The 26,893-nt window shown below is 43.8% G+C and overlaps 1 protein-coding gene across 6 annotated transcripts in view; it reads left to right on the forward strand.

Moving 5' to 3' along the window:
- The window catches only part of PPARA (peroxisome proliferator activated receptor alpha), a 71,634-nt gene that overhangs the window by 10,695 nt on the left and 34,046 nt on the right, over positions 1-26,893 (forward strand). For 3 of the 6 annotated variants that reach the window (XM_058308936.2, XM_058308935.2, XM_071219108.1), the window contains one exon: positions 25,374-25,611. In XM_058308936.2, coding sequence (XP_058164919.1) covers positions 25,404-25,611 — 208 coding nt within the window. In that variant the 5' untranslated portion in view covers positions 25,374-25,403. Of the gene's footprint in view, positions 1-24,481; positions 25,612-26,893 lie in introns of those variants that run through there. The other 3 variants (XM_058308937.2, XM_058308933.2, XM_071219107.1) reach the window with 2 other exon arrangements.

The raw sequence follows: 26,893 nt of genomic DNA on the forward strand, positions 1-26,893 counted from the left end.
CTCCCACTCTGGAAGGTCCCAGGATGGGTTCCCGGTGCCGCCTAAAGAGAAAACAAGCAGACACAGAAGAATGCACAGTGAATGGACACAGAGAGCAGACAGTGAGGGGCGGGGGGTAAAGAAAGAAAGAAAGAAAATGAAAAGATAAGCAATAGGCTTGGAGAGAATATTTGCAAAACATATATCCAACAAAGGACTTATAGCTGGAATATATAAGGAGCACTTACAATTTAATAAGACAAATAACAATAAAAAACAGACAAAATAGTTGAAAGAATTCTTCAACAGAGGGCACTGCATGGCAGTTAAGCATGTGACCAGATGCTCTACATCTTTAGTCATTAAGGAAATGCAAATTAATAGTGGTAGATATCACTATTATTAGTAGAGAGATATCACTAACTACCCACTAGAGTGGTAAAATTAAGAAGTCAACCAAGTGTGGGTGAGGATGTGAAACAGCTGGAGTGAGTTTCCCTCACTGCTCATGGGAACGTAAAATGGTGCAGCCACTCTGGAAAACATTTGGCAAATATAACATATTATTATCAAAAATACCACATATCCATTCATACACAGAGACAGAAAGTAAATTAGAGGTTAACAGGGACTGGGGGAATAGGAAATTAAATTGCTTAAGGGACACAGTTTCTGTTTCAGATGATGAAAAATTTGGAGACAGTTGAACAATATTGTAAATGTAATTAGTGCCACTAAATTGTATACTTAAAATAGCAAATTGCATATGTGTGTGTATATATATACCACAATAAAAATATCTTATACCTAGGAATAAATTTTAAAAAGCTATGCAAGACTTTGACGCAGAAAACTGATTATATTTTTAAAAGAATAATAATATTCTTTTAAATAAATAGATGGGTATTTATAATAAATAAAATAGATAGATGGGTATACCATATTCGTGAAAGGGACAACTCGGTATCGTACAGGTGTCGGTTCTCTCAAGCGATACGGACATCTGGCCCCAAGCCCTTGTAGGCACCCCGCTTATATTTAATGGAAAAATGGGCTCTGCAGGGCTGATTACAGACAGTTCAAATGGCCGTAAAGCCAGTAACTGCACCCCTTCCCAGAGTGCTCTCAGGAGGCACTTTGGAGTCCAGCCATGCCCTTTAAACATTGCTGGCACCCACTCTATCGACGTCTTTCACGGCTCCGTTTCTTAAAATGGTGTGAGATTTTTTGTAAGAAAGGAGGCAATGGTTATCATTTAGCACCCATGTCAGATTCCTTCAGTAAGTGTTTATAGAAGGCCTGCCTGTTTGGGGCAAGGAAGGCCAACGAGATGGGATGCTGCTGTGAGGCGTGACAGGTCAACAGGGCTGAAAAAGCACCCGTCCATACCTGTGAGCTGAGGGGTTCTGGGGAGACTTTCAGGAGGCACTGGTATTTGAGCGTCCCCTAAAACGTGTGGGGATGAGTGACACTCCAGCCAGAAGGAACTGGAGAAAGTGTAGAGGCGGGAAAGCATGGGGTCGCCACGACGACTGCCAGAGCACTGGGACATGAAGCCTCGCTCCTGCACCTCTGGCGTCGTCACGTGTCTGTAAGGCCCTTCTCTGTGCCAGGCGGCGCGGGTGGGAGGGGCGTGGATGGATGTTGATAGAATGGCGATAGAATGGCATGCCGAAGGTGCCACGATATTAAAATCGGTGGGTCTCGGGGTAGGGGTACGTTGAAGTCCTCTGTGTGGGATTTGTATTATTTTTGCAACTGTCCTCTGAGTTTGAAATTATTTCAAAATAAGTTTAGAATGATAATGATGAAAGGGCCCCCTCTGGCTCTTGTCAGAGAAGTGAGAGACGGGTAGGAGGGCATACGATGGACAAACGAGGTGATGCATTAGGAAAGCACGGGCCTGTGTCCCCAGGGCTGGGAACAGGAGCTGGTGACCTCGGATGCTGCCCGTCCTTGGTCCATTTCTTCAGGTGTTTGGGGTGGGGGCTGTTGGGAGGAGTCCCTGCGCTCGCGGTGGGAAACGGGGTCTGTTCTGTGCGCTACTCCAGGAGAAGAACCTGGCAACGAGGCCCGGGACCCTCAGGGAGGGGAGGAAGCAGGTGGGGGCGGGCAGTCAGAGCCCGGGGTGGGGGCAGGGGCCCTGTGAGCCTGCAGGTGGCACTGGGACAGAAACAGGTGGATGGGTGGAAGTAACTGAAGATGAAACCATCTGTGAAAACAACATACACCCCAGACTCCTGGGGACTATAAGCCGTCACCTTGCGTGGACTTGAAAGACCAGGGCCACGGCAGGGTGGGCCAGGTCCAAGCCCGTGGACGGTCGCTTCGGCCTCCGGGTCGTCCGCGACGCGCTCTGCGCGCGGGCAGCGCTGCTTTGACCCACAGGCCGTGCGGCCCGACCCGCGCTCGGCCCCGCGGAAGCACGACGGGCTCCTCCTCCGAGTCCCTGGCACGGGGTGTGATGAGGAACCCTTCGTAGGTTTCCTGTTTCTTTTCTTTTTATGCAGAACTTTATAGCAGAAAATTCCTTTTTTTCCCCTTTAGCAGATTGTCTCTTTTCCCTTAGTGCACTCGCCCCTTTCAGTTGAATTCTTCCTTTCTGCAGAGAAGGATTGTTTTATAACCAGCCACTGAGAGGCTCTTGTTACTGATACTCGCTGAAGGTTTTGAATTGTTTTGAGCTGTTTAAAATCTGCGTTACCAGATAGATGTTGTTACTTATTTCACTGTCTTCTTCTTTGGGGATTTATGGAGTACTGATGTTTTCAGTTTTATTTTTCGTGTTGAAGAGGAATGGAAGCTGTGTAGCTCTGAGAGCCTCTACTTCCCATGTCGGAAAGCCTTGTAAACGTTTCCAGCTGGCAGACTGACGAAATCGAGTGTGTGGGAATGGACGGAGAGGTTGGGAACCTGTCTGAGTGTAGTTTTGGAATGGGGCGCGGAAACCTTGAGTTAGAAGATTTTATGAAGTGTTGATTCATCTGAGCAGATACCTACTGAAAAATAACTTTTTATAAGTAGTTCTTACAGCAGTTTCCACCTTCTATTAAAGAGGGGAAGGAGAGGTGGAGGCGTTGTTTAAAAGTGTCAGTATCATAAAAGATGTTGAAAGGCTGTTTTAGAAGAAAATATGCTACAGAGAAATGACAATGAAATTCAACACCTGACCCCTAGCCTGGGTCCTGTTCTGGAGAGGAAAAAAGGCTGTAAAGGACATTATTGTGCCAACTGAAAAATTTGACTGTAAGTGGTACGTGAAGGCATGGCATCGCTGTTCGATTTACTGACATTGACAGCTGTCCTGGGGGGATAAGAGAACCTCCCTGTTTTTAAGAAAAGCACACTTCAGTATTTAGGGGTGGGACCATGGTGTATATAAGTGGGCCCCAAATAGACATGCATGCACGTGTATTTGTCCTTATGTATGTAAATGTGCCTGTATATTCACATGTGTATATTTCATACATGTGTGTACATGTGTGTGGCTGTGTATGTATATTGCTGGCTATCTGGCTACCTACCTTTAAAAGAAAGAGCAAATGATAAAAGCAATGGATAAACTGCTAGTCATAAGTAAATATGAGTCGAGGATATATGGCGTTCTTTGTTCCATTTTTTTCAATCTCCAAATAAAAAGTTAAACAAGCAAATACAAAAGACAGTTTCTACATTACATATTGTAACTACCTTTATTACCACATATAGATTCTAAAAACTGCAGATCAGAATACATAACAAATCACCTATTTTATTATTTTTTAAATTTTTTTATTTTTTCAAGATTTATTTTATTTTATTATTTATTTATTTAATTCTCTCCCCTCCACCCTCCCCGCCCCCCCAGTTATCTGCTCTCTGTGTCCATTTGGTGTGTGTTCTTCTGTGTCCGCTTGTATTCTTGCCAGTGGCACCGGCTGCATCAGCTCTCTGTGTGTGCAGCGCCATTCCTGGGCAGGCTGGGCAGCTCTCCTTGCGGGGCGCACTCCTTGCGTGTGGGACTCCTCTATGCAGGGGACACCCCTGCGTGGCACGGCACTCCTTGAGCGTATCAGCACTGCGCGTGGGCCAGCTCCACATGGGTCAAGGAGGCCTGGGGTTTGAACCTTGGACCTCCCATGTGGTAGGTGGACACCCTATCCGTTGGGCCAAATCTGCTTCCCATATTTTTATTTTTTTATTGTAACATACATACAATATGAAATTTGCCGCTCAAACCATTTCTAAGTATACAAATCAATTCAGTGGCATTGATTACATTTAGAGTGTTATGCTACCATCACCCATTATCAAAACTTTTTCGTCACAGATCACCTATTCTTAAAATATCTCTCTGAATTTTGCCTCCCTTTCAGTGCCTTTTTTAAAATGAAGCTTTTTAGTTTGAGTTTATTATAGAGTCACATGAAGTTGTAAGAAATAATAGAAATATGCTTTACTCAATTTTACCACAGGGAAGCAGACTTGGCCCAATGGATAGGGCGTCCACCTACCACATGGGGGGTCCGAGGTTCAAACCCCAGGCCTCCTTGACCCGTGTGGAGCTGGCACATACGCAGTGCTGATGTGGGCAAGGAGTGCCCTGCATGCAGGGATATCCCCTCGCATAGGGGGGCCCCCAGAGCCCCCCAGCGCAAAAGAAGGTGCAGCCTGCCCAAGAATGGTGCCACAGGCAGAGAGAGCTGACACAACAAGCTGACACAACGAAAAGAAACACGGATTCCCGGTGCCACTGACGAGGATGGAAGCGGTCATAGAAGAACACACAGCGAATGAACACAGAGCAGACAACTGGTGGGGGCAAGGGGAGAGAAATAAATAAAAAATAAATAAATAAATTTTTTTTTTTTTTACCACAGGTAACATCTTACAAAACTACAGTAGGGTGCTACTGCCAGGTATTGGCCCCGATGTGGCCAAGCTCTAGAATGCTTCCCTCAGATTCTCCTTTTCTCCTTTTACAGCCACCCCCACTCCTTGCCCACCCCTACCCCTTCCCTAAACCCTGGCATCACTAATCTGTTCTCCATTTCTACACTTTGTCATTTCAAGGATGTCATTACATTGAATTGTACATTTCGTCATCTTTTGATTGCTCTTTTGACTTGGCATCATTCCATTACGATTCCTCCAGGTTCTTGCCCGGATCGGTAGTTCCGCTCCTTTCTGCTGCCGATCAGGGCTCCGTGGTAGTCCACTGAAGCCCATTCTGGCGTGTTTCCCGATTTTGGTTATTATGATTAAAACTCTGTGACCATTCATATACAGTTTTTTGCATGTTTTTTTAAACAATATTAGTTTCATTGAAATGTAATTTATATACTATACAGCACTGATTTAAAGTATACAATTCAATATACAGTATATTCGCAGGGTTTTGCAGCTGTCACCACAATCTAATTTTAGAACATTTGGTCACCCTAAAAGAAATCCCTTACCTACTGACAGTCGTTTCCAGTCCCTCCAACTGCTCCCCAGACCAGGGCAACCCTGATCTACTTTCTGTCTTCCCAATGCAATTTGCTTATTCTGGCCATCGCATATGAATGGACTCATACAATATGTGGTCTTTTGTTTCTGGTTTCTTTTACCTAGCATAATGTTTCAAGGGCCATCCATGGTATATATTGTATCAGTACTTCCTTTTGTTTTATTGCCAGAAAAGATTCCATTGTATGGATATACCACATTTTTTTATCCATTCGTCTCTTGATAGACACTTGGGTTGTTTCCACTTTTGGCAATTGTAAATAATGCTGCTGTGAGTATTCATGTACAAGTTTTTGCATGAATGTGTGTTTTCCTTTCTCTTGGCTATATACCCAAAGTGGAATTGCTGGGTCATATGGTAACTCTATATTTATGTTTTTAAGAAATTACCAAACTGTTTTCCAGAATCACTATACCATTTAACACCAGGATTGTATAAGGGTTCCAATTTCTTCACATCTCACTAACACACTTTATTGTGTCTTCTTTTAAATAGTTATTCTTGTAGTTGTCAAGTGGTATCTCATTGTAGTTTTCATTTGCATTTCCCTAATGACTAATAATGTTGAGTATCTGACCTTGTAGTCATGTGCCTATTGGCTATTGTTTAAATGTCTTTTCACATCCTCTGCGCATTATTAACATTGGGTCATTTGTCTTCTCTTTGTTGTATTTTAAGGGTTCTTTATATATTCTGGATACAAGTTCCATATCAGGTAGGTGATTTGTAAATATTTTCTCCTGTTCTCTCAGTTGTCTTCTCACTTAATTGATGATAGTGTTTATACTACAAAAAGTTTTACTTTTGATGAATTCTAATTTATTTTTTATATTTTCTGTCACTTGTACTTTTGGTGTGTGTACAGGTTTTTGTATAAGCATAAGTTTTCATTTCTCTGTGATAAGTGTCTGGGAGTGCAATTGCTGGGTCACCTGGTGGTTGCATGTTTTATTTTAAAAACTGCCCAACTGTTTGTTGAGTGGCTGTACCAATTTTTATTCCCACTAGAAAGGTATGAGTGATCCAGTTTCTCTGCATCCCTGTCAGCATTTGGTGTTGTCATTTTAGCCATTATTTTATTTTAGCCATTCTGATAAGTGTATAGTAATAACTCATTGTGTGTTGAGTTTGCATTTCCCTATTGGTTATTGGTGTTGAACATCTTTTCACCTGTTTATTTCCCATCTGTATATTCTCTTTGTTGAAATGTCTAATCGTGTCTTTTGCCTATTTTCTAATTGGATTGTTTGTTGTTTTGCTAAATCTTGAAAGTTCTTTATATATTCTAGACACCAGTCCTAAATTGGATATGTGATTTGTAAGTAGTTTCACCCAAACCATAGCTTGTTTTCATCTTCTTCACAGGGTTTTTTGCAGAGTAAAAGTTTTTTTTATTTTTATGGGGTCTAAATTACCAATTTTTCCTTTTATGGATCATTCTTTATAGCATTGAATCTAAGAACTCTTTAGCTTCTCAAGATGGGTGCTGAAATCTGCAACTATAATTGTGGATTTGTCTCTTTCTCCTTTTGTTGCTCTCAGTTTTTGCTTCATGTTTTTGAGGCTTTTTTGTTTGGTGCATATACTTACAGTATTGTTATGTCTTTCTGGTGGATGAATTCTTTTCTCATTGTGTGACTTTAGTAATTTTTTAAATAAAATTTTAATTATTTTAGTTTTATGGCATACTAGTGTTCATCCTTTTTTATTTTCTTCAGAATTCATTATTCCTAACATTAGGCCTAGGTCTGGACTGCCAAAAACAATTTGTATGAAAATTAGATAGTTTCACATCCTCCAAAGTTCATAATGAACTCTGGACAATCTTGTGTATTCCTTGAAGAACACAAGTTTTAGGATGGATTTCACAATTGAGTTTAAGTAAAAAATTACATATGTTTGAGGTGGGAGGTATATCAGAATCTTGGGCAAATACTGAAGAAGGTGTATTAGAGTTTCAGGTATTTATTCAAGGAGATATAGTTAGATTCTTGGGTGTGTACTTAAGGAGGCATATTAAGGTTTTGGTATATAGCCAAGGATGTGTATCAGGAGCTCAAGTTTATACCCAAGGAGTTGTATCAGAATTGCTGAAGAATGGGTAAATTTTAAAAATATAGCTAATAGTTCATTTACTTTGAAGTTTAAAACAACATTAAAGGAAAATCTAAGATATTTTTATTTATCAGATGGGAACATGCATGTAAAAAGATTGAAAAACACACTGACGATGGCCTTGTCACTGACTTATTCTATGTGTGTAAAAATGACTGGCCTCACAGCCCAAGATGGAATATCAGGGTCCAACTTATCCTCCTGCCTGAGACAACCAAAATCCAAACAAAATATGCGAAACATTTTTCAAGACACAACACCAGATGATTAATGGCACTGATTATAATGAAATGGGAAATGAACAAGGTAAGATCAACAATTAATCCAGCTTGCCACCTGGAGAAAGCTTCCAGGCTACGGTGCAGGGACCCTGGTGGAGCACAGCAGTTGAGGAGATGGAGCTGAGGGTCTGAGGAGACCAAAATGGCTAGAAATCACAAGGCAAAATGCCAGATAAGAGAGCTGTACAGAGAAAGAATTCCAGAATCTGCTAAAATACTGAATGGCACATGCATATGAGGAAATTCCCAGAGGCTGGGAAAAGAACCATCTACAAGGATTAGAGGGAACAGTGCCCAGCACTTACACTGGGCCAGGAAGAGTGCTTGGCACTCACTCAGGGCTGGAAACAGTGCCTGCTTCTACCTGCCAGATGGAAAACATAAGACTCCAAAATAAATTGGGTAGAGTACTCAGAAGGGTCTTGCCCCAGTAGGGAGGAATAATTATCCAGCACATTGCTCTGGTCCTGCCTAACAAATCTTCAAATAAGATACAAAAGGATCCAACTGTTTCTAAGTCGTTTAACTATATTATAGAAGGTCAAGAATATTTATAGGACTATAAATATATCCAGCACTGAGCAAGGTAAGATCACAATATCAAAGATTATAATAATTATAATTATAATATCACATAAAGATTATGAGGTGTGCAAAGCAGCAGAAAAAGAGAATCCATAATGAGGATAAAAGCAGTGAATTGAAGCTAACCCAGATGTTAGGATTAACGACAACATTAAAACAGTTATCATGACTGGGTTACACATGTTCAAAAAGTTAAGTGGGGATATGGAAGACATTTTAAAAAGATGAAAATTAAATTTCTAGAGATGAAAACTACACAAATGTTAAAAATACACTGGTTGGATTAATGGCAGATTAAACACTGCAGAAGAAAAAATTAGTGAACTTGAAGACAGAGCAATTGAAACTATCCAAAATGAAACACAGAGAAAAAAAGATTTTTTAAAACTGAAAACAGGATCAGCGAGCTGTGGAACAACTTTAAGTGCCCTAATCTATGTATAATTGGAGACCCTGAAAAAGGGAAGGGGAACAGAAAAAAATTTTTGAGGAATAAGGGTGTCAGTTCATCAGGAAGATATAACAACTCTAAAAGTGTATGCATCTAAGAACAGATCTTTAAATACATGAAGCAAAAACTGATAGAACTGTAAGGAGAAGTAGACCAATTCACAGTTGAGGTAATTATAGAACAAATATAGAGAAAATCATCAAGGATATAAAAGATTTGAACAGCACTATCAGCCAATTTAATCTAATTGACACTTAAATATACCACACTCCACTCTAAAACAGCAGGAATATACATTCTTTTTAGGTGCATACAGAATATTTACCAAGATAGACTTTATTCAGAGTCATAAAAAAGTCTTAATAAATTTAAAAAGATACAAGTCATACAAAGTAAGTTCTATGACCATAATAGAATGAAAATAGAATCCAGTAACAGAACAATATCTGAGAAATCACCAAGTGTTTGGAAACAAAATAGCATACTTCCAACTAATCCATGGGTAAAAAAACAAATAAAGAAGGAAATTAGAGTGTATTTTGAACCAAATGAAAATGAAAACAAAATCAAAATTTGTGGGATGCTATTAAAGTAGTTCGAGGAAAATTTATAACAATAAATATATATATATATATTAGAAAAGAAGAAGGGATTCAAATCAATGACCTTAGCTTCCACTTTAAGAAACCAAAAAAAAAAAAAGAGCAAATTAATCCCAATGCAAGCAGGAAAAAGGGAATAATAAAGATCAGAGTGGAAACCAGTTAACAGAAAACCATTTCATTATAATCAGTGCCATTAATCATCTGGTGTTGTGTCTTGAAAAATGTTTAGTATATTTTGTTTGGATTTTGGTTGTTTTCAGATAAACAAAAGCTGGGGGAGTTCATTACCACTGGGCCTGCCCACAGGAAATGCTAGAGGGAGTCCTTCATGTTGAATGGAAAGGACACTAGACAATAACTCAAAGCTGTGGAAGAAATAAAGACCTCCAATGTAGGTAACTATATGGGTAAATACAAAAGCCAGTATGATTGCATTTTCATTCATAATGTTCTTTTACCTCTTCTATGGCTTAAAATTTAAATGCATAAAAACAATCATAATTTTTGTTACTGGCACAATATGTATAACAATGCAATTTTTAACAACAACAGCATAAAGAAGAGGGACAGGGATATAGAAACAGAGTATGTATAGGCTATTGAAATTAAGGTGGTATCAACACAAAATAAAACGTAGTAGATTTGGGATGCTGAATGTCATCCCTATGGTAACCACACACACATAAATAGCCTTAAAAATCTACACAAGGCAGGTTTGAGGCGACGCAAGCTCCAGCCAGGATGATCGAGGTTGTTTGCAACAGCTGCCTGGAGAAGAAGGTCTGCATGAAACGCCACACTGAAGGCACCATCAGGGACCCGAAGCAGATGATTGCAGCCCAGACTGGCACCTGTTGGAACAAGATTGTCTTGAAGAAGTGGTGCATGATTTTTAAGGACCACGTGTGTCTGAGGGACTATGAGTCCACAGTGGGATGAACCTGGAACTTTACTACCAGTAGAGCAGAATTCCTCCCCCTTACTCTCCCTCTCCCCCACCCCCCGCTGGTATGGAGCTTGTTTTTTAAAACTCACGTTAATAAAAACTTAGATGCTGAAACAAAATCTACACAAAAGGAATTGAGAAGTGATTTAAAATGGCTCATTCAAAAGATCATCTAAACAAAATGAAAGCAATAATCAAGGAAATGAGGGAGAAGAAAAGTCTTAAAACCTACAAAAAGCAATGATCAAAATGGTAGAAGTAAGTCTTTATGAGTAATAACTGTAAATGTAAATGGATTCAATTCTCCAACCAAGAGACAGAGACTGGCAGAATGGGCAAGGAAGCATGATCCCACTGAATGGTGTTTACAAGGGACTCATCTTAGATCCAAAGACAAAATCATGTTGAAAGTGAAAGGTTGGAAAAAAATATTCATGCAGATAATATCCTAAAGAGAGTTGGGGTGCCTATCCTAATATCAGAAAAAATACATTAAGTAAAAAACCTTTATAAGAGATGAAGAATACTATATTTTGATGAACGTCAATTCAACAATTAAAGATATATATGCACCTAACAACAGGGCCCAACATATATGAAACATTGACAGAACTGAAGGAAGAAATAGAGAAGTCTTCATTAATAGTTGGATATTTCAATACACCAGTTTCAATACTGGATAGAATGTATAAACAGAAGATCAACAAGGAGAGGGGGGGAAGCGGACTTGGCCCAGTGGTTGGGGCATCCATCTCCCACATGGGAGGTCCGCGGTTCAAACCCCGGGCCTCCATGACCCGTGTGGAGCTGGCCCATGCGCAGTGCTGATGAGCGCAAGGAGTGCTGTGCCACACAAGGGTGTCCCCCACATAGGGGAGCCCCATGCACAAGGAGCCCAATAAGGAGAGCCGCCCAGCACGAAAGAAAGTGCAGCCTGCCCAGGAATGGCGCCACACACACGGAGAGCCGACACAACAAGATGACACAACAAAAAGAAACAGATTCCCATGCTGCTGACAACAACAGAAGCAGACAAAGAAGAAGACGCAGCAAATATACACAGAGAACAGACAACTGGGGTGGGGGAGTAGAGGAGAGAAATAAATAAAATAAATAAATCTTAAAAAAAAAACAAGGAAAGAGGGGACTTTAATAACACTATAAACCAACTAGATCTGACAGACACTTATAGAAACACTGCACCCAACAACACAGACTACACATTCTTTTCAAGTGTTCATGGATCATTCTCCAGGATAGACCATACACTGGGGCATAAGACATCTCTATAAATTTAAAAATATGTAAATCATCTAAGGTAATTCCTCTGACCACAATGGAATGAAGCTAAAAATTAATAGCAGGACAACCAGAAAATTTAGAAATATGTGGAAATTAAACAGCACATTCTTAAACAACCAATGGGTTAAAGAATAAATCACAAGTGAAGTTAGAAAATACTCAGAGTTGAGTGGAAAAAAAAACATAATATAACAAAACTTAGGGGATACATCCAAGGCCAAGGCAGTGCTCAGAGGGAAATTTATAGCTGTGAATGCCTATATTGAAAAAGACCTCAAATCAGTAACCTAACTTCACATCTTGAGGAACTGGAAAAAGAAGATAAAAATAAACCCAAAGTTAGCAGAAGGAAGGAAATAACAAAGATTGGAACAGAGATAGATGAAATAGAGAACTGAGAGAAAAAATCAGTTAAGAGAATCAACAAACCCAGAAGTTGGTGCTTTAAACAAAATCAATAAAATTGACAAATCTTTCACTCTATCTTACTGGCAGGAAAAAAAGAAAAGAAAAAGACAAATAACTAACATCAGTCATGAAAATGGTGACATCTCTGCTGAACTTATGCAAATGAAAAAGGATTATATGAGAATACTCTGAGCAATTGTATGCCAACAAATAAGGTGATCTAGACAAAAGTGGGAAAAATCCTAGAAACACACAGATTACCTAAACTGACTCTAGGAAGAAATAGAAAACCTCTATGGACATACAACAAATACAGAAATTGAATCAATAATGAAAAACCTTCCACCAAACAAAGTCTAAATAGCTTCATTGGTAAATTCTACCAAACATTTAAAGAAGAACTAAAAACATCAATTCTTTTTTCAAACTTTCCCAAAGAATTCAGAAGGAGAGATCACTTCCTAATTCATTCTATGAGGCCAGCATTACCCTGATACCAAAACCTGATAAAGATGTCACAAGAAAAAAAAAATTACACAGTAATTTCTCTTATGAATATTGATGTAAAAATCCTTAACAAAATACTAATGAACTGTCTCTAACTTAAAATGATTATACACCATATGCAAGTGGAATTTACCCCAGGAATGCAAGGGTGGTTCAACAAGAAAATCAATGTAATGTACCACCTAAATAAAATGAACACCAAAGATAAACACATAATTATCTCAGTAGATGCAGAAAAGGCATTTGACAAAATTCAGTACCCTTTCTTGAAAAAAAAAATTAGAAAATTAGGAATATAAGGGAATTTTCTCAATAGGTAAAGATCATTTATGAAAAACCCCAGCTAATATCATACTCAGTGTGAGAGACTGCAAGCTCTCACTTTAACATCAGGAACAAGAAGAGGGTGCCTGCTTTCCCCACTGTTTTAAAATATTTAATAGAAATTCTAGCCAGAAAAATTAGGCAAGCTAAAAATAAAGTATCCAAATTGGAAAGGAAGAAATAAAACTACCTCTATTTGCAGATGAAATCATCTTACACATTGAAAATCCTCAAGAATCCACAAGAAAACTACTAGAGCTATTAAGTGAATTCAGCAAAGTGGCAGGGTACTAGATAAACATGCAGAAATCAATTGTGTTTCTAACACTAGCAAAGAACAATCTGAAGAGGAAATAAAGGAAACAATTCCATTTACAATAGCATCTGTTTTAGTTTCTTGGCTGCTGAAACAAATACCTTACAATGCGGTGACTTAACAACAGAAATTTATTGACTCACAGTTTTGAGGACAGAAGTCCAAAATTAAGGCATCAGCAAAGCAATGCTCTCTCCCTGAAGACTGCTGCGTTCTCAGGCTGGCTGCCAGTGATCCTTGGCCCTTGGCTTTTCTGTCATGGCAGTGCACAAGGTAATATCTTCTCCTTTCTCCTCCAGGTTCCACTGATTTCTGGCTTCTCCCCATGGCTTTCTCTCTATGTTTGAATTACTGAAGGACTCTAGTAGTAATCAGGATTGAAGCCCAGTTGGCCACATTTTAACTGAAATTAACATCTTCATGAGATTCTATGTACAGTGGGTCCACACCCAGCAGAATGCATACCAAGACTAAGAACATGTCTAAACTGGGATACACAGTTCAATCCATCACAGCATCTAAAAGGATAAAAATATTTAGGAATATTGAGAGATGTTATTAATGGGGAAAAGAAGGGGAGGTGCCAGGGTATATGGGAATCCCCTATATTTTCAATATAACATTTATGTAATCCAAAGCTGCTTTTAAAATAAAATAATATCTAGGAATAAATTTAAGAATGTGGAAGACTTGTATACTTAAATCTATAAAACATTGTTGAAATCAATGAAAAGGCTGTAAATAAATGGAAAGACATCCCATCTTCATGGATTGGAAGGCTTAATATTGTTAAGATATCAGTACTACTCAAAGTGATCTATAGATTCAACACAATCCCGATCAAAATTTTAGCAGCCTTTTTTTTACAGAAATGGAAAACCCAACCCTCAAATTCATAAGGAACTGCAAGGGACCCTGAATAGCCAAAACAATCTTTAAAAAGTGCAATGTTAGAGGACTGACTCTTTTCCAATTTCAAACCTTAGTACAAAGCTCCAGTAATCAAAACAGTATGGTATTGACCAAAGGATAGACAAATAGATGAATGAATAGAAAGTCCAGAAATAGTCCTACACATCTATGCCTGATTTATTTTCAACAACGGTGCCTAGTATATGCAATGGGGAAAAATAGCCCCCATTTAACAAATGGGAATGGTATTGGGAAAACTGGGTATTTTTTCTTTTTTAAGATTTATTTGTTTTTTTATTCATTTCTTTCCCCTTCCCCCCACCTCAGTTGTCTGCTCTCTGTGTCCATTCGCTGTGTGTTCTTCTGTGACCACTTCTATTCTTATCAGTGGTACCGAGAATCTGTTTCTTTTTGTTGCATCTTCTTGTCGTGTCAGCTCTCCATGTGTGCGGTGCCATTCTTGGGCAGGCTGCACTTTCTTTCGCGCTGTGCGTCTCTCCTTACAGGGCTCACTCCTTGCACATGGGGCTCCCCTACGCAGGGGACACCCCTGCATGGCAGGGCACTCCTTGTGCACATCAGTACCGTGCATGGGCCAGCTCCACACCGGTCAAGGAGGCCCGGGGTTTGAACCATGGTCCTCGTATGTGGTAGGCGGATGCCCTAACCACTGGGCCAAGTCCGCTTCCTGAAAACTGGGTATTCATATGCTAAACACTGAAGTTGAACCCCTAAACTCACATCATGTGCAAAAATTAACCCAAAATGGATCAAGGACATAACTATTAAGCTGATATTATAAAACTCTTGGCACATAATGTAGGGAAAATCTTCATGACCTGAGATTTGGCAATGGATTCTTATATATGGCATCAGAAGTATGAACAACAAAAGAAACAGCAGATAAATTTTATTTCATTAAAATTAAAAACTCTTGTGCATCAAAGGATGTTATCAAGAAAGTGAAAAGATGACCTACAGAATGGGAGAAAATATTTGCAAACCATTTATCTGATAAGGGCTTAATATATAATATCTTTATATATTAATGCTTAATGTATAAAGCATTTTACGGTGCACAATGAAAGGAAAACCCAATTTAAAAAACAATGAACTTAGATATAATATTTCTCCAAAGAATATATACAAACAACCAATCGGCACATGAAAAGATGCTGCACATCTTGAGCCATTAGGGAAATGCCAGTCAAAAAGGGGGAGCAGATGTGGCTCGCGCAGTTGAGTGCCTGCCTCCCACCTGGTAAGTCCCAGGTTTGGTTCCTGGTGCCTCCTAAAGAAGACAACAACAAATAGGCAATGAGCAGACATTGAGCAAAAACAACAAGCAGACAACTAGCAGACAAGGAGCAAAAACAAATGAACAGACAATGAGCAAAAACAAATGATCAGGGAGCAAATGTGGCTCAAGCAGTTGAGCACCTGCATCCCGCATGGAAGGAGGCCCCAGGTTCAGTTCCCAGTGCCTCCTAAAGTGAAAAAAAAAAAAAATGAGCAAAAAAAACAATGAGCAGACAATGAGCAAAGACAACGAACAGAAAATGAGCACAAACAACAAGCAAAAACAATGCGCAACAGACAAGGGAGTCATCTGGGGGGAAACAAAATCAAAACCACAATGAGATACTTCATACCCACAAGAATGCTATTACTTTAGAAACAGAAAAAGCAAGTGTTGGAGAGGATGTGGAGAAATTAGAACTCTAGTTCATTGTTGTGTGGTGCAGCCATTGTGGAAAGAAATAAGGTGGTTCCTCAAAAAATTAAATACAGAATTACCTTATGACCCAGCAATTCCACTTGTAGATAGAAACCTGAAGAAAGTGAGAACATGGTCTCAAACACTGTTCTTGGCAGTATTAGACAAACAGGGAAACAACCCAGGTCCATCAACAGATGAAGGGACAAACAAAATGTGTTCTTGTAAAGAATAGAATATTATTTGGCCATGAGAAGGAATGCAGTTCTGAGACCTGCTGCATCATGGATGAACCTTGAAAACATTCTGCTGAGTCAAGTAAGCAAGGCACCTAAGGACAAATATTGCATGATGTCACTTACGTAAGATTTCTAGAATTAGAAAATTTGTGGTCAGAATGTAGATTAGAGTTTACCGGGAGATGGAAGGAGGGGTAGAGACTGTGGAGTTTTTGCTTGGTGGGTATAGAGTGTAGATAAATTAAAAGAAGAAAAAGATTAATTTTGTTACATGAATTTCAATTTTTTTTTAAGAGGGGAGAAATTAAAGAATCGGTTGATGTCCCGAGCTGGAGGGTGAGGCTAAGGACTGTGGGGACATCTGGCTGGATCCCCAGCCTGGGGCTCCTGGTATCTGTCTCTTCAGTCCTCCCCAGAAGTGGGAGTTGATCTCCCAGATGAGATGGTTCAACCTCTGCCTAGGGAAGGCGTAGGTGGGGGCGGAGACTCAGAGCTGCCAAGGTCTAGGAGCGAAAGGTGTCAGCGTGGCCAGTGTATGAAGTCCCTGGACCCTTTGCAGGCAGTAGCCCCACCTTCCCCTGTAGCCAGCGACCCCCCATACCAGATCTCAGATGCCCTAAGCTTTTCCCTCCAAGAGAATAAAGCGCCCCGCATCCGGGGAGCCGGTCGCCAGCCGTGTGGGAGGAGGAAGGGTTCCACAAGTCCAGCTGCTGCTCCAAGTCATGGAGCCACCCTCCTTGCTCTCTCCGCATTTCTCGCTGCCGGAAGTACCTGGTACCGCTGACCCCTGAGCTTTTCACATCCTGCAGGGCAGTAAGTTGACTCTTACTTTTCGCAGGGCTGGCTTTGCATTCTGCTGCCTCAAATCTCTGAAGTTTGTGTCCTTTCCCGCCCCCAGAGTTTTTTTCTGTCGCTCTCTCCTCTCCTGCCGTTCCTGGGCTTCACACCTTCCGTTTATATGAAAAGATCTTTTCCTGTGGTTGTAGGGGGGATCTGGTCAAGAATGACATTAAATGCATATGGCGGATTCAACAATTTATCTCAAAGTCCATATCGCTTTTTACAGAAAAGGAAATAGAGGGTTAGTAATTTCAGGTAGATTTGCTCAATGTTACACAGCCAAGAAGGAACACTGACCATTTTGACTGGCTCCACAATCTGTACTTCCTCCTCATTTGGCTAAAATTAAATTTTTTATTACAAAAAAAATCACCCAGCAAAACGTACTCCTCCTTTTTCAGTGCGGTGGTTGTACTTCCCTCGACAGCACTGGGCACTGTCTTGTATTCTGTCTTTTGGGGGTGGTTGCAGGTGAGCATTTTTTAATCTCCTACCCCACACTGGCAATTATTTTGTAACTTCTTAAAGAGAGGAACCATGTTTTAGTCATCTATCTCCCAAAATGTCCCAAAAGCTTTGGTGGCTATAGAAATAAAACCGTAATCTTGTATGTCAATTAGCTAGATAGAAATGGCTGGAGAAAAAAAATACTTCTTCCCTTTCCACTCTCTTATCCTTATGGTGAAGGATGAACAAAAAGTGAGAAAATAATATAAACACTATGTTGACTAGCTCAAGTTTTTGTGGGTTTTTTCCTTGCTTTTATCTAATGTCCCATAGAGCAGAAACAGAATGAGCACATGTCGATCGGTTCAGTTAAAGAGCATCTTTGATTCCTGGTGCTCATTAGTTTGCCAAAGGGCTGCTGGTGCAGAGTACCAAAAATGGGTTCTCTTTTATAAAGGGGATTTATGTGAGGTGAAAGTTTACAGTTCCTGGGCTGTGAAATATCCAAATCAAGGCCCCATCAGAGGTGTTTTCTCATCAGTGTCAGCTGCTGGTGATCTGGGGTCCAGCCAGGTGGCAAATCAAGATGGCCGCCGCTCTCGGCCAGGTGGCAAATCAAGATGGCCGCCGCTCTCGGCCAGGTGGCAAATCAAGATGGCCGCCGCTCTCGGCCAGGTGGCAAATCAAGATGGCCGCCGCTCTCGGCCAGGTGGCAAATCAAGATGGCCGCCGCTCTCGGCCAGGTGGCAAATCAAGATGGCCGCCGCTCTCGGCCAGGTGGCAAATCAAGATGGCCACCGCTCTCAGCCGGTGTTGCCTCCCCTCTGGGCTCTCGTTTCTCAGAGCCTGCCTCCAGGAGCTCAGCTGTGAGCAGCCAGGTGTTGGCCTTGTCTCTTTCCTTTTCCAGTCTCGCCTCCGCTGTCATCCCGAGTTCGGCACAGGCTCTCGACAGTGTGGCTCATCTCTCCCTGCGCCCCACTCCTGGACCCCTGGAGGGGCTCCTCTCCTTGCAGCTCCTCTGCGGGTGAACCTGGAGTCGCTTCTCTCACATGGCAGCATCAGACATGGCGGCTCCCTTGTCCTGTGTCTGTGTTTTTATCAGGCCCAGCAGGGGGACAGAGACTCAGCCTGAGTCACGCCTCACTGGCATAGCCCAGTGGATAGGGTCTCACGCCCCCAGGAATGGATTAGTGCACAAACGTAATCTTTCTCTTTTGGGATCCTTAACATAATTTCAAACTGCCACGCCAGGAAACATGGAGAGCAGAGAATTCAGAATACCTGTGCCGGTGCTAATTGACCTTGTGACTTTGTGTTATCACTTAGGATTTTGTTATAAAGATGCTTTTCCCCTTGTGGCAAGGTGATTCATTTTGGGAAACTGGTGTTCTGAGCGGGCTACAGAAGAGCTCATGGGCTGCCAGACCCTTCCGTGGGGCCTGTGTGATTTCGGCATGTCCGGAGCTTCGGGAGAGGTGGTTTTAGTTTCCTGGCTGCTAAAACCAACACATACGATGGGTTGGCTTAAGCTGTGGGAATCTGCTGGCTTGTGGTTTTGAGGCCAGGAGAAGTCCAAAGGCAAAGGGTCAGCCAGGCAGTGCTGTGTTCTGGGCTGACAGCTGACGGTCCTTGGTCCTTGGCTTTCTCTGTCACATGGAAAATGCACATGTGGGTACTTTTCTCCCCTGGGTCCCACTGACTTCCAGCTCCTAGGAAGACAGCCCTGTCTCAATGAGGCCTCTGGTAATAGGATTAAAACTCTAAAAACTGAAGGAGAGAGTTCTAGGGAAAAGGTTTCAATGTGGACGCACGTCTTTATCAGCTTCCTGGAATCGTGGAACCAGAACTGACCTTTGAGATATCGGCCTACACCAGAAGTGATTATCTTCCTACTTGGTTACTCTTGGTCTTAAGCACATTTGGACTCCTGTACATTTGTCCCTAGAAAAGATAAAGCAAAAGGGACTTTTCCCTTTTCTTTAAAGCCAACATGGCACATTTGTTGGAGAATCAAGACACTACAAGATTGGCAGTGTAGGACACCCACAGGCTGGGTGCCGTCTGACAGCCTTGAGGAATTTGCTTTCTTTTGCACTATTTGGTTCAAGTAACATGAAGTCCTTCCACGTCTTAGGCATTTGTTCTTGGTTCCTTGTAGGCGCTAACGTAAATTTTCTTTTTGGATCGGTTCATTCAAATATTTTGTGCAGTGCCCTTGAAACGCAATGCATGGTTTGTGTACTTCATAGTTTGGTAAGAGAAAAAGAAATGCACTCCCCCCACACACTTTCCTGCCTTCTTTTCCTGCTGAATTTTAGGATTCAGCTGAGTGTCCCTTCCTTTCTGGAGCCTTCCCTGGCCCATCTGAGATTCCCTGTATTATAGCACCCATCTCTTTTTACATCTCTCTTCACATAGTACTGGCCTCTTGTTTTCTTCTCCATAAATGAGACTATAGTATCTCCTTCACCCTTTTGCCAGGAAGATGAAACAAAATAATCCACCTTCCTTTCACTGAGGACCTGGTCCAGTGCAGGGGCTCAGTAGGGAGTGTTTTCCTCTTTCCCCCTCCCCTGCACTATACCCACCACCCAGCCACTGCCCTGGCCTGTGGGCTCCTTCCACGCTGTCGTGGCCTCTCTGCGTTCTAAGTGCTAAGAACAGTCACAGACTCAAGTGGATGTTCAACATATGTTTCATGAATATTCATAAGACATAGTCTCCCATCCCAAACATGATCAGATTAACTTTGAAATGAAGACGAAGCTTTATCATGTTTGCCTGGCATGTGCTGATATATTTCTGTCAAAATGCATGAGGCTTTCCTTCTTCTGAAGTGTCGTCATTAATTGTGTGTCACGTTCAGTTGTTTTTTTCTTAACTTTTTTTTATATATAGATGCCCTTTTTTTCTTTTTTTTTAATGGGTTTTTTTAAAAAAGATTTATTTATTTCTCTCCCCTCCCCCCCCCACCCTGGTTGTCTGTTCTCTGTGTCTATTTGCTGCGTCTTGTTTCTTTGTCCGCTTCTGTTGTCAGCGGCATGGAAATCTGTGTTTCTTTTTGTTGCGTCATCTGGTTGTGTCAGCTCTCCGTGTGTGCAGCGCCATTCCTGGGCAGGCTGCACTTTCCTTCACACTGGGCAGCTCTCCTTACGGGTGCACTCCTTGCACGTGGGGCTCCCCTACGCGGGGGACACCCCTGCGTGGCAGGGCACTCCTTGCGCGCATCAGCACTGCGCATGGGCCAGCTCCACACGGGGCAAGGAGGCCCAGGGTTTGAACCGCGGACATCCCATGTGGTAGACGGACGCCCTAACCACTGGGCCAAGTCCGCCGCCCCTTTTTTTTTTCTTATCCCCCCTCCCCCTCTTGTCTGCGCTCTGTGTCCATTTGCTGTGCGTTCCTCTGTGTCTCTTGTGTTCTCATTAGGTGGCTCCGGGAACCATCCCAGGACCTTCCAGAATGGGAGAGAGGCAGTCATTCTCCTGTGCCACCTCAGCTTCCTAGTTCGCTGCATCTCATATTGTCTCTCCTCTGTGTCCCTTTTGCTGTGTCCTCTTGCTGCATCAGCTCCTGGGTGGGCTGCACCTTGTGTGGAGGGCACTCCTTGCACGAGGGCACCCCTTTGCGGGGCAGTGCTCCTTGCGTGTGGCAGCACTCCACATGGGCCAGCTCGCCACACGGGCCAGGAAGCCCTGGGTATCAAACCCTGGACCTCCTATATGGTAGGCGGACGCTCTATTAGTTGAGCTACATCCACTTCCCCATGTTCAGTTTGTTTTTTTTCTCTCTCTTTATTTATTTTTTGAATGTAACATTCAAAAAATATAAGAGGTCCCCACATGTCCTCCACTCCCTCACCCCTCTCCTCCCACATCAACAACCTCTTTCATCATCGTGATACCTTCTTTGCCTTTGGTGAATACGTTTTGGAGCACTGCTGCACCACATGGATAGTGGTTTACATTGTAGTCTACACTCTCCCCAGTCCACCCAGTGGACCATGGCAGGGCATGCAATGTCCAGCATCTGTCCCTGCAGCACCACACAGGACATAAGAGCCTATGTGCCTGAAATATGAACTAGGCCTAGAGCTGCAGGGTGCCTAAGAGTTACCACGTTCAGTTTTATAACTGGCGAGGCCACTGATCCTTGGTTGTATTCTCTTTGGCCTCGTTCTGTCACTGACATACTCAGAATAAGTGAGCAGTGAGAGTGGACCATGTGCCAGCCTCTTCGCTTAGCCTTAGAAAGAGGGCGCCGACACCTGCTATGCGCTAGAAGAAGGACCCGGAGATAAGCAGGGCACATTCGCTCCCCTCAGGAAGTGTGCAGTGGAGTGGCAGAGAGAGGCACGTAGGACGTTACAATGCCACCCTTAGGGCAGGGCAGAAACAGGCCGAGGTGCTCCGGGACGCAGCGGAGAATGGGCTGAGTGCCCGACTTCACAGCGGAAGAGCTTGTGATGCCATCAGCAGCTCGTTTGAGCCTAATTTCAAAAAAAAAAAAAAGCCTAACAGTGTAGGAGACGGGCTACCTGAGCATTAAAAGTTACTAATTAATGTTGAAATTCTTCCAGTGTTTTCACTTGTCCTGTGCTTAGGTCCCCCAAACAGTTTCACGATTCTAAGCCTGTCTTTATTTTACACATTGCCGTTTTTGTAAACTGTGCTTTATGGTTCTCAAGGGAGTATTTTGATTGATATATGATTACTAAGACCTAAAATGAGAATTTCAGTGGTTTCCTTTGAGCTTGTAATGGGCAAGATGCATCTCTAGCATTTAAATTTGATAGGAAACTAAAAAAAAAAAAAAAGGGATTTAGAAACTTAAAGTGTCTCAGGTTAAGAAGGGAACCGGGGCAGCGGATGTAGCGCACGTGGTTGAGCACCTGCTTCCCATGTACGAGGCCCTGGGATTGATCCCTGGGACCTCCCCCCACCCCCAAAAGAAAAGGGAACCAGAGGATTGACCTGGAAAACCAAATCACTGCCAGAGCTGGGCACGGAAACTTCCTTCCTCAGCAGCGCCGCTCCTTGCCTTGCCTTCCAGGTCGCGTGGACTCTGGGGCAGTGCTGAAACCGCAGGCCTGGCCGAGTGCTCTTTGCGTCCCCTGGCTGTGGCCTGAGCGGTTCTGTTTGTGCTGAGGAAGGTGACCGTTCGGTGCGCCTCTTCGTCCTCCAGAGCACTTGAAGCGGGGTGCACGTGGCTGCCCGGCTTTGCTCTTGGCAGTGAACGGGGCAGCTACAGGATTAGGTGGACGTTAGACGAAGAGGCAGGATTTCCCCATGACTCCTCTGCTCCCAGTGGGACTGGGAACAGCCAGGATGCCAGAGCGTGCCGGGAACCAAGGCGCCCAGGTCTGCGTGTGCCCTGGCGGGCGCTGCTGCAGGCATGCTAAGAGCCAGCCGCGCCTCCTCTGCTCCAGGCAGAAGCTGGCGGGGGCCCGTGGGCCCGGCGGTCAGTGCCCAGCACAGGATGTGCCTCGCTCGTCTCTTTGTCAATGTCAAGATCGACGTCTCATTGGCTAAATCTCAGATAGCCTTGAAAAGCCCCCGACACTGTGAAATGTCTACGAGCCGCTAATGCCTCGAATGTGATGACAAGGAAACTGAGGCAGTAGATCAGCCACAGGTCCCAGCTCCTGGCCCACACTGGAAGAAAGAACCCCTGCAGCAGTCAGAAGCTGCCTTCTGCGGGCGTCTCCCACCGCGGCACTGAGAATCGACGGGGGCGAAGGGGCAGCTGGCGGCATGACCTCTGCCCAGCTATTTGTTTTTATCAGGCTGAACTTCGAGGTTAATCTAGTAAGTCAGTGACTGGAGTGTTTGAACCTTGTGTTCACAGTGAAAAGTACTTTAAGTAACGCTTACCCCATTACCTTGCTATTTGAAGAAATCTTCCTTTGGATAAAACACAGAATAAAATATGATCAATGCACAGCTCGGTTTACACTAATGGATTAAAGAGAAAAAAAGTCTTCCTAATTCTGGGTGAAAGGTTAACACTTCTGATTTTTTTCCTGTGTGTTCCTGTAACTATAATAGTTATGGTCTGAAATCTAAGCATGTTAGAGTCCCCTCCGACTCTCAGAAGAACGTGAGATGTGAATTTCACAAAAATGGGTGCATTATTTTGTGCCCATTTTCCGTTTCTTGGTGAAGCCCCACTGTCCCTCTCTCTTCGCCCTCATAACTCGCGTTTACTTGAAGCAAGCTGAACTGAGAAAGCATCTCTGCACCACACACTCAGGGGATGGGCGTTTGCTTCGGAAGTGCCCTTGCTCCATCGGAAGGGCACGGCGTGCGAGGCAAGGATGCTGGGGCAGCTGCCTTGGGTTGCACGCGTGGCTCGTGGGACGTGCACCCCGCCTTTGCCCCCCCCATGCCGGGTAGGTGGGCATCGTAGGAACCACTTCTCAGACGGGAAGACAGTTCTGGAAGTTCAACATCGCTCGGTCGCCTTACTGGGCAATGGTGCCTCCGCCAGGCTGAGGGAGGTGGGACGAGTGGGTACTCGAGAAGGCCGAGAGGGTTAGAGCCGATTAGGCGGGTGGGTGAGGGCAGAGGCTGGGAAGTGAAATCGGGCTCCTCCAGGCCACTGGGCTACCAGGGAGAGAGAGGGACAGGGACAGGTGCAAGACTGGATCGGAGGCAATGCGCTGTGCTGAGGAGCTTGACCTTGAGACCGGAGGCCACGGGGAGTCTTCAAGAGCATTGAGCGAGAGCCGCCATTTTGTCACTTTATCCCTATGCAGAGTGTTCTGCGGCTGGCTGAAACAGTCTAGCATTGTCTGGGGCTTGCCCAGAGTTTTAAACGCCTCCAAGTACTTGTTACTGTACAGTATTTTCTAAGGAATAAACGCAAAGAGTTACCCGGGTGGCTACAGGGAGGACATTTCAGAGCAGCTATTGCACCCACGTGCGTGCAGCTGCTCCACCCAGACCACGCTGGCCTTGTTTCTAGAATGTGCCAGGCGTGCTGCCACCTAGGATCTTTGCACTTGCTGTTCGTTTTGTCTGGAACCTTCTCCCTCACGTCCTTATCAGCCAGGCCTTCCCTGATCTCCCTATCTTTATATTTTAGGCACCACCCATCCCCCTGGCCTCTCCTGTCACCAGCACACGTGCCATACGTTTGCGTCTTTATTTGTTCACTATCTCCCCGCTAGAAGGGATGCCCAGGAGAGCCGGGCCTTGGCTTTTGTCCACCGCTGTGTCCTCAGCACCTAGAATAGTCCTCAGGAAGGAACAAATGATGAACACATGAGACCCAGCTGGATCAGCTTTGGCTCTTTAAGCATTTGGCCATTTAAATATTTTCGTTTTCCTAGTATGCTTGTCTAGACTTGAGCTGATAAAAGATGGCCAGTAATATTATTTTTTAGATTAAGAATTCAGGTATGTCTTTAATAAAAAGTGACGTCTTCGCTAAAAGAAAAATAATGCCCTTCTTTTTTTGTTTTTAAGATTTATTTATTTCTCTTCCCTCCCCTCCCTGCCCCCACAAGTTGTCTGCTCTCTGTGTCCATTCGCTGTGTGTTCTGTGAACACAGCGGCACTGGGAATCTGTGTCGCTTTTTGTTGCGTCATCTTGCTGCGTCAGTTCTCCGTGTGTGCGGCGCCATTCCTGGGCGGGCTGCACTTTCTTTCGCGCTGGGCGGCTCTCCTTACGGGGCGCACTCCTTGCGCATGGGGCTCCCCTATGCGGGGGACACCCCTGCGTGGCACGGCACTCCTTGCGTGAGTCAGCACTGCGCATGAGCCAGCTCACCACACGGCTCAGGGGGCCCGGGGTTTGAACCCTGGACCTCCCGTATGGTAGGCAGCCGCCCTATCCGTTGGGCCAAGTCTGTTTTTCTAATGCCCTTCTCTATCAGCATCGCCAATGACTTCTCTTTCCTCCCAGCAGAGTGGCGCTCGGTGCCATCTAATCAAGATGGTGGACACAGAAAGCCTGATCTGCCCCCTGTCCCCTCTGGAGGCTGATGATCTGGAAAGTCCACTCTCTGAAGAATTCCTGCAAGAGATGGGAAATATTCAGGAGATCTCTCAGTCCATTGGTGACGATAGCTCCGGAAGCTTTAGTTTCACAGAGTATCAGTTTTTGGGAAGCGGCCCGGGATCAGATGGCTCTGTTGTTATAGGTAAGTGTGGTGTTTCCTGGAAAGCTTTGTTTAGGTTTTCGTTTTCGTTTTTTCCCCTCAGAGAAACTTGTATTCTTTAGTGGGAAAAGAAGCCACATATTTCTGCAAGGAAACCTCCTTAGGCACGACCGAGCAGTACATCGGGGACCTGGAAACTTTAAAGGTGCTTCTCCCTCTCCATAGGACGCCTTCTGGTTTTATTTTTATTTTTATTTTTAAAGGAGCTTTAGATTACATAAATGTTACAGTTCACCTTCTTTTAAAAGCTATGCACAAATCAAATAACGTCTGAAATTCCGTTTAGACAGTCGGCTGCATTTAAAAAGGCAGTTGTCAGGATAGATTTCCTTAAAGCGGAGTTACAAATAGCACTTTTTATCGAAATTTATGGTAACAATTCACCTACTTCATATACTGCTCAAAGAAATACGTCATGTGTCAGACAAGGCAGACACACAAAAGTAAAAAACATGGCAACTGACTGTCTCTGGGAAAGCAGAAATAGTGACCGGTTCCTCTCACGAGGCCCAGCTTTAATCAGCCAGAATTACGTTGGTGTAACCACCCCCTCGTCTGGAAGGAAACTGCGTCTGGGGGAGCCTTAGCCACACGAGGATTCTTGGTGGCCCTGGGTCCTGCGTTAGATGGAGGGAGTTGGATTTGTCCTTTGGGAAGAAGCAAGGTGTGTGCAAGGCCTGCAGCTCCGAGAAAGGACTGGGGGGGGGCTCTGCTGGGGGGCGAGAGAGAGAAGGTTCTAGAACCTGGCACCATTTGGCGGAAGGACTCCGTGCTCTTGGATCCCCCAGACTTCCCTCAGCTTGGGTGTTTGGCCTGGGGCCCCAAACTCGCTTCTCCTGCTTATTCCCGTGCCTTCTGCAAGCCTGCATGGGGCCCCCCACCCTCCGAAAGAGCGTTTTGGTTTTTTTTTTAAGATTTTATTTATTTATTTAATTCCCCCCCTCCCCTGGTTGTCTGTTCTCTGTGTCTATTTGCTGAGTCTTGTTTCTTTGTCCGCTTCTGTTGTCAGCAGCACGGGAAGTGTGGGCGGCGCCATTCCTGGGCAGGCTGCACTTTCTTTTGCACTGGGTGGCTCTCCCTACGGGCGCACTCCTTGCGCGTGGGGCTCCCCTACGCAGGGGACACCCCTGCGTGGCAGGGCACTCCTTGTGCGCATCAGCACTGCATGTGGGCCAGCTCCACACGGGTCAAGGAGGCCCGGGGTTTGAACCGTGGACCTCCCATGTGGTAGACGGACACCCTAACCACTGGGCCAAGTCCGCTT

This window comes from Dasypus novemcinctus, chromosome 12, assembly GCF_030445035.2.
Source record: "Dasypus novemcinctus isolate mDasNov1 chromosome 12, mDasNov1.1.hap2, whole genome shotgun sequence".
Taxonomy (NCBI): Eukaryota; Metazoa; Chordata; class Mammalia; order Cingulata; family Dasypodidae; genus Dasypus; species Dasypus novemcinctus.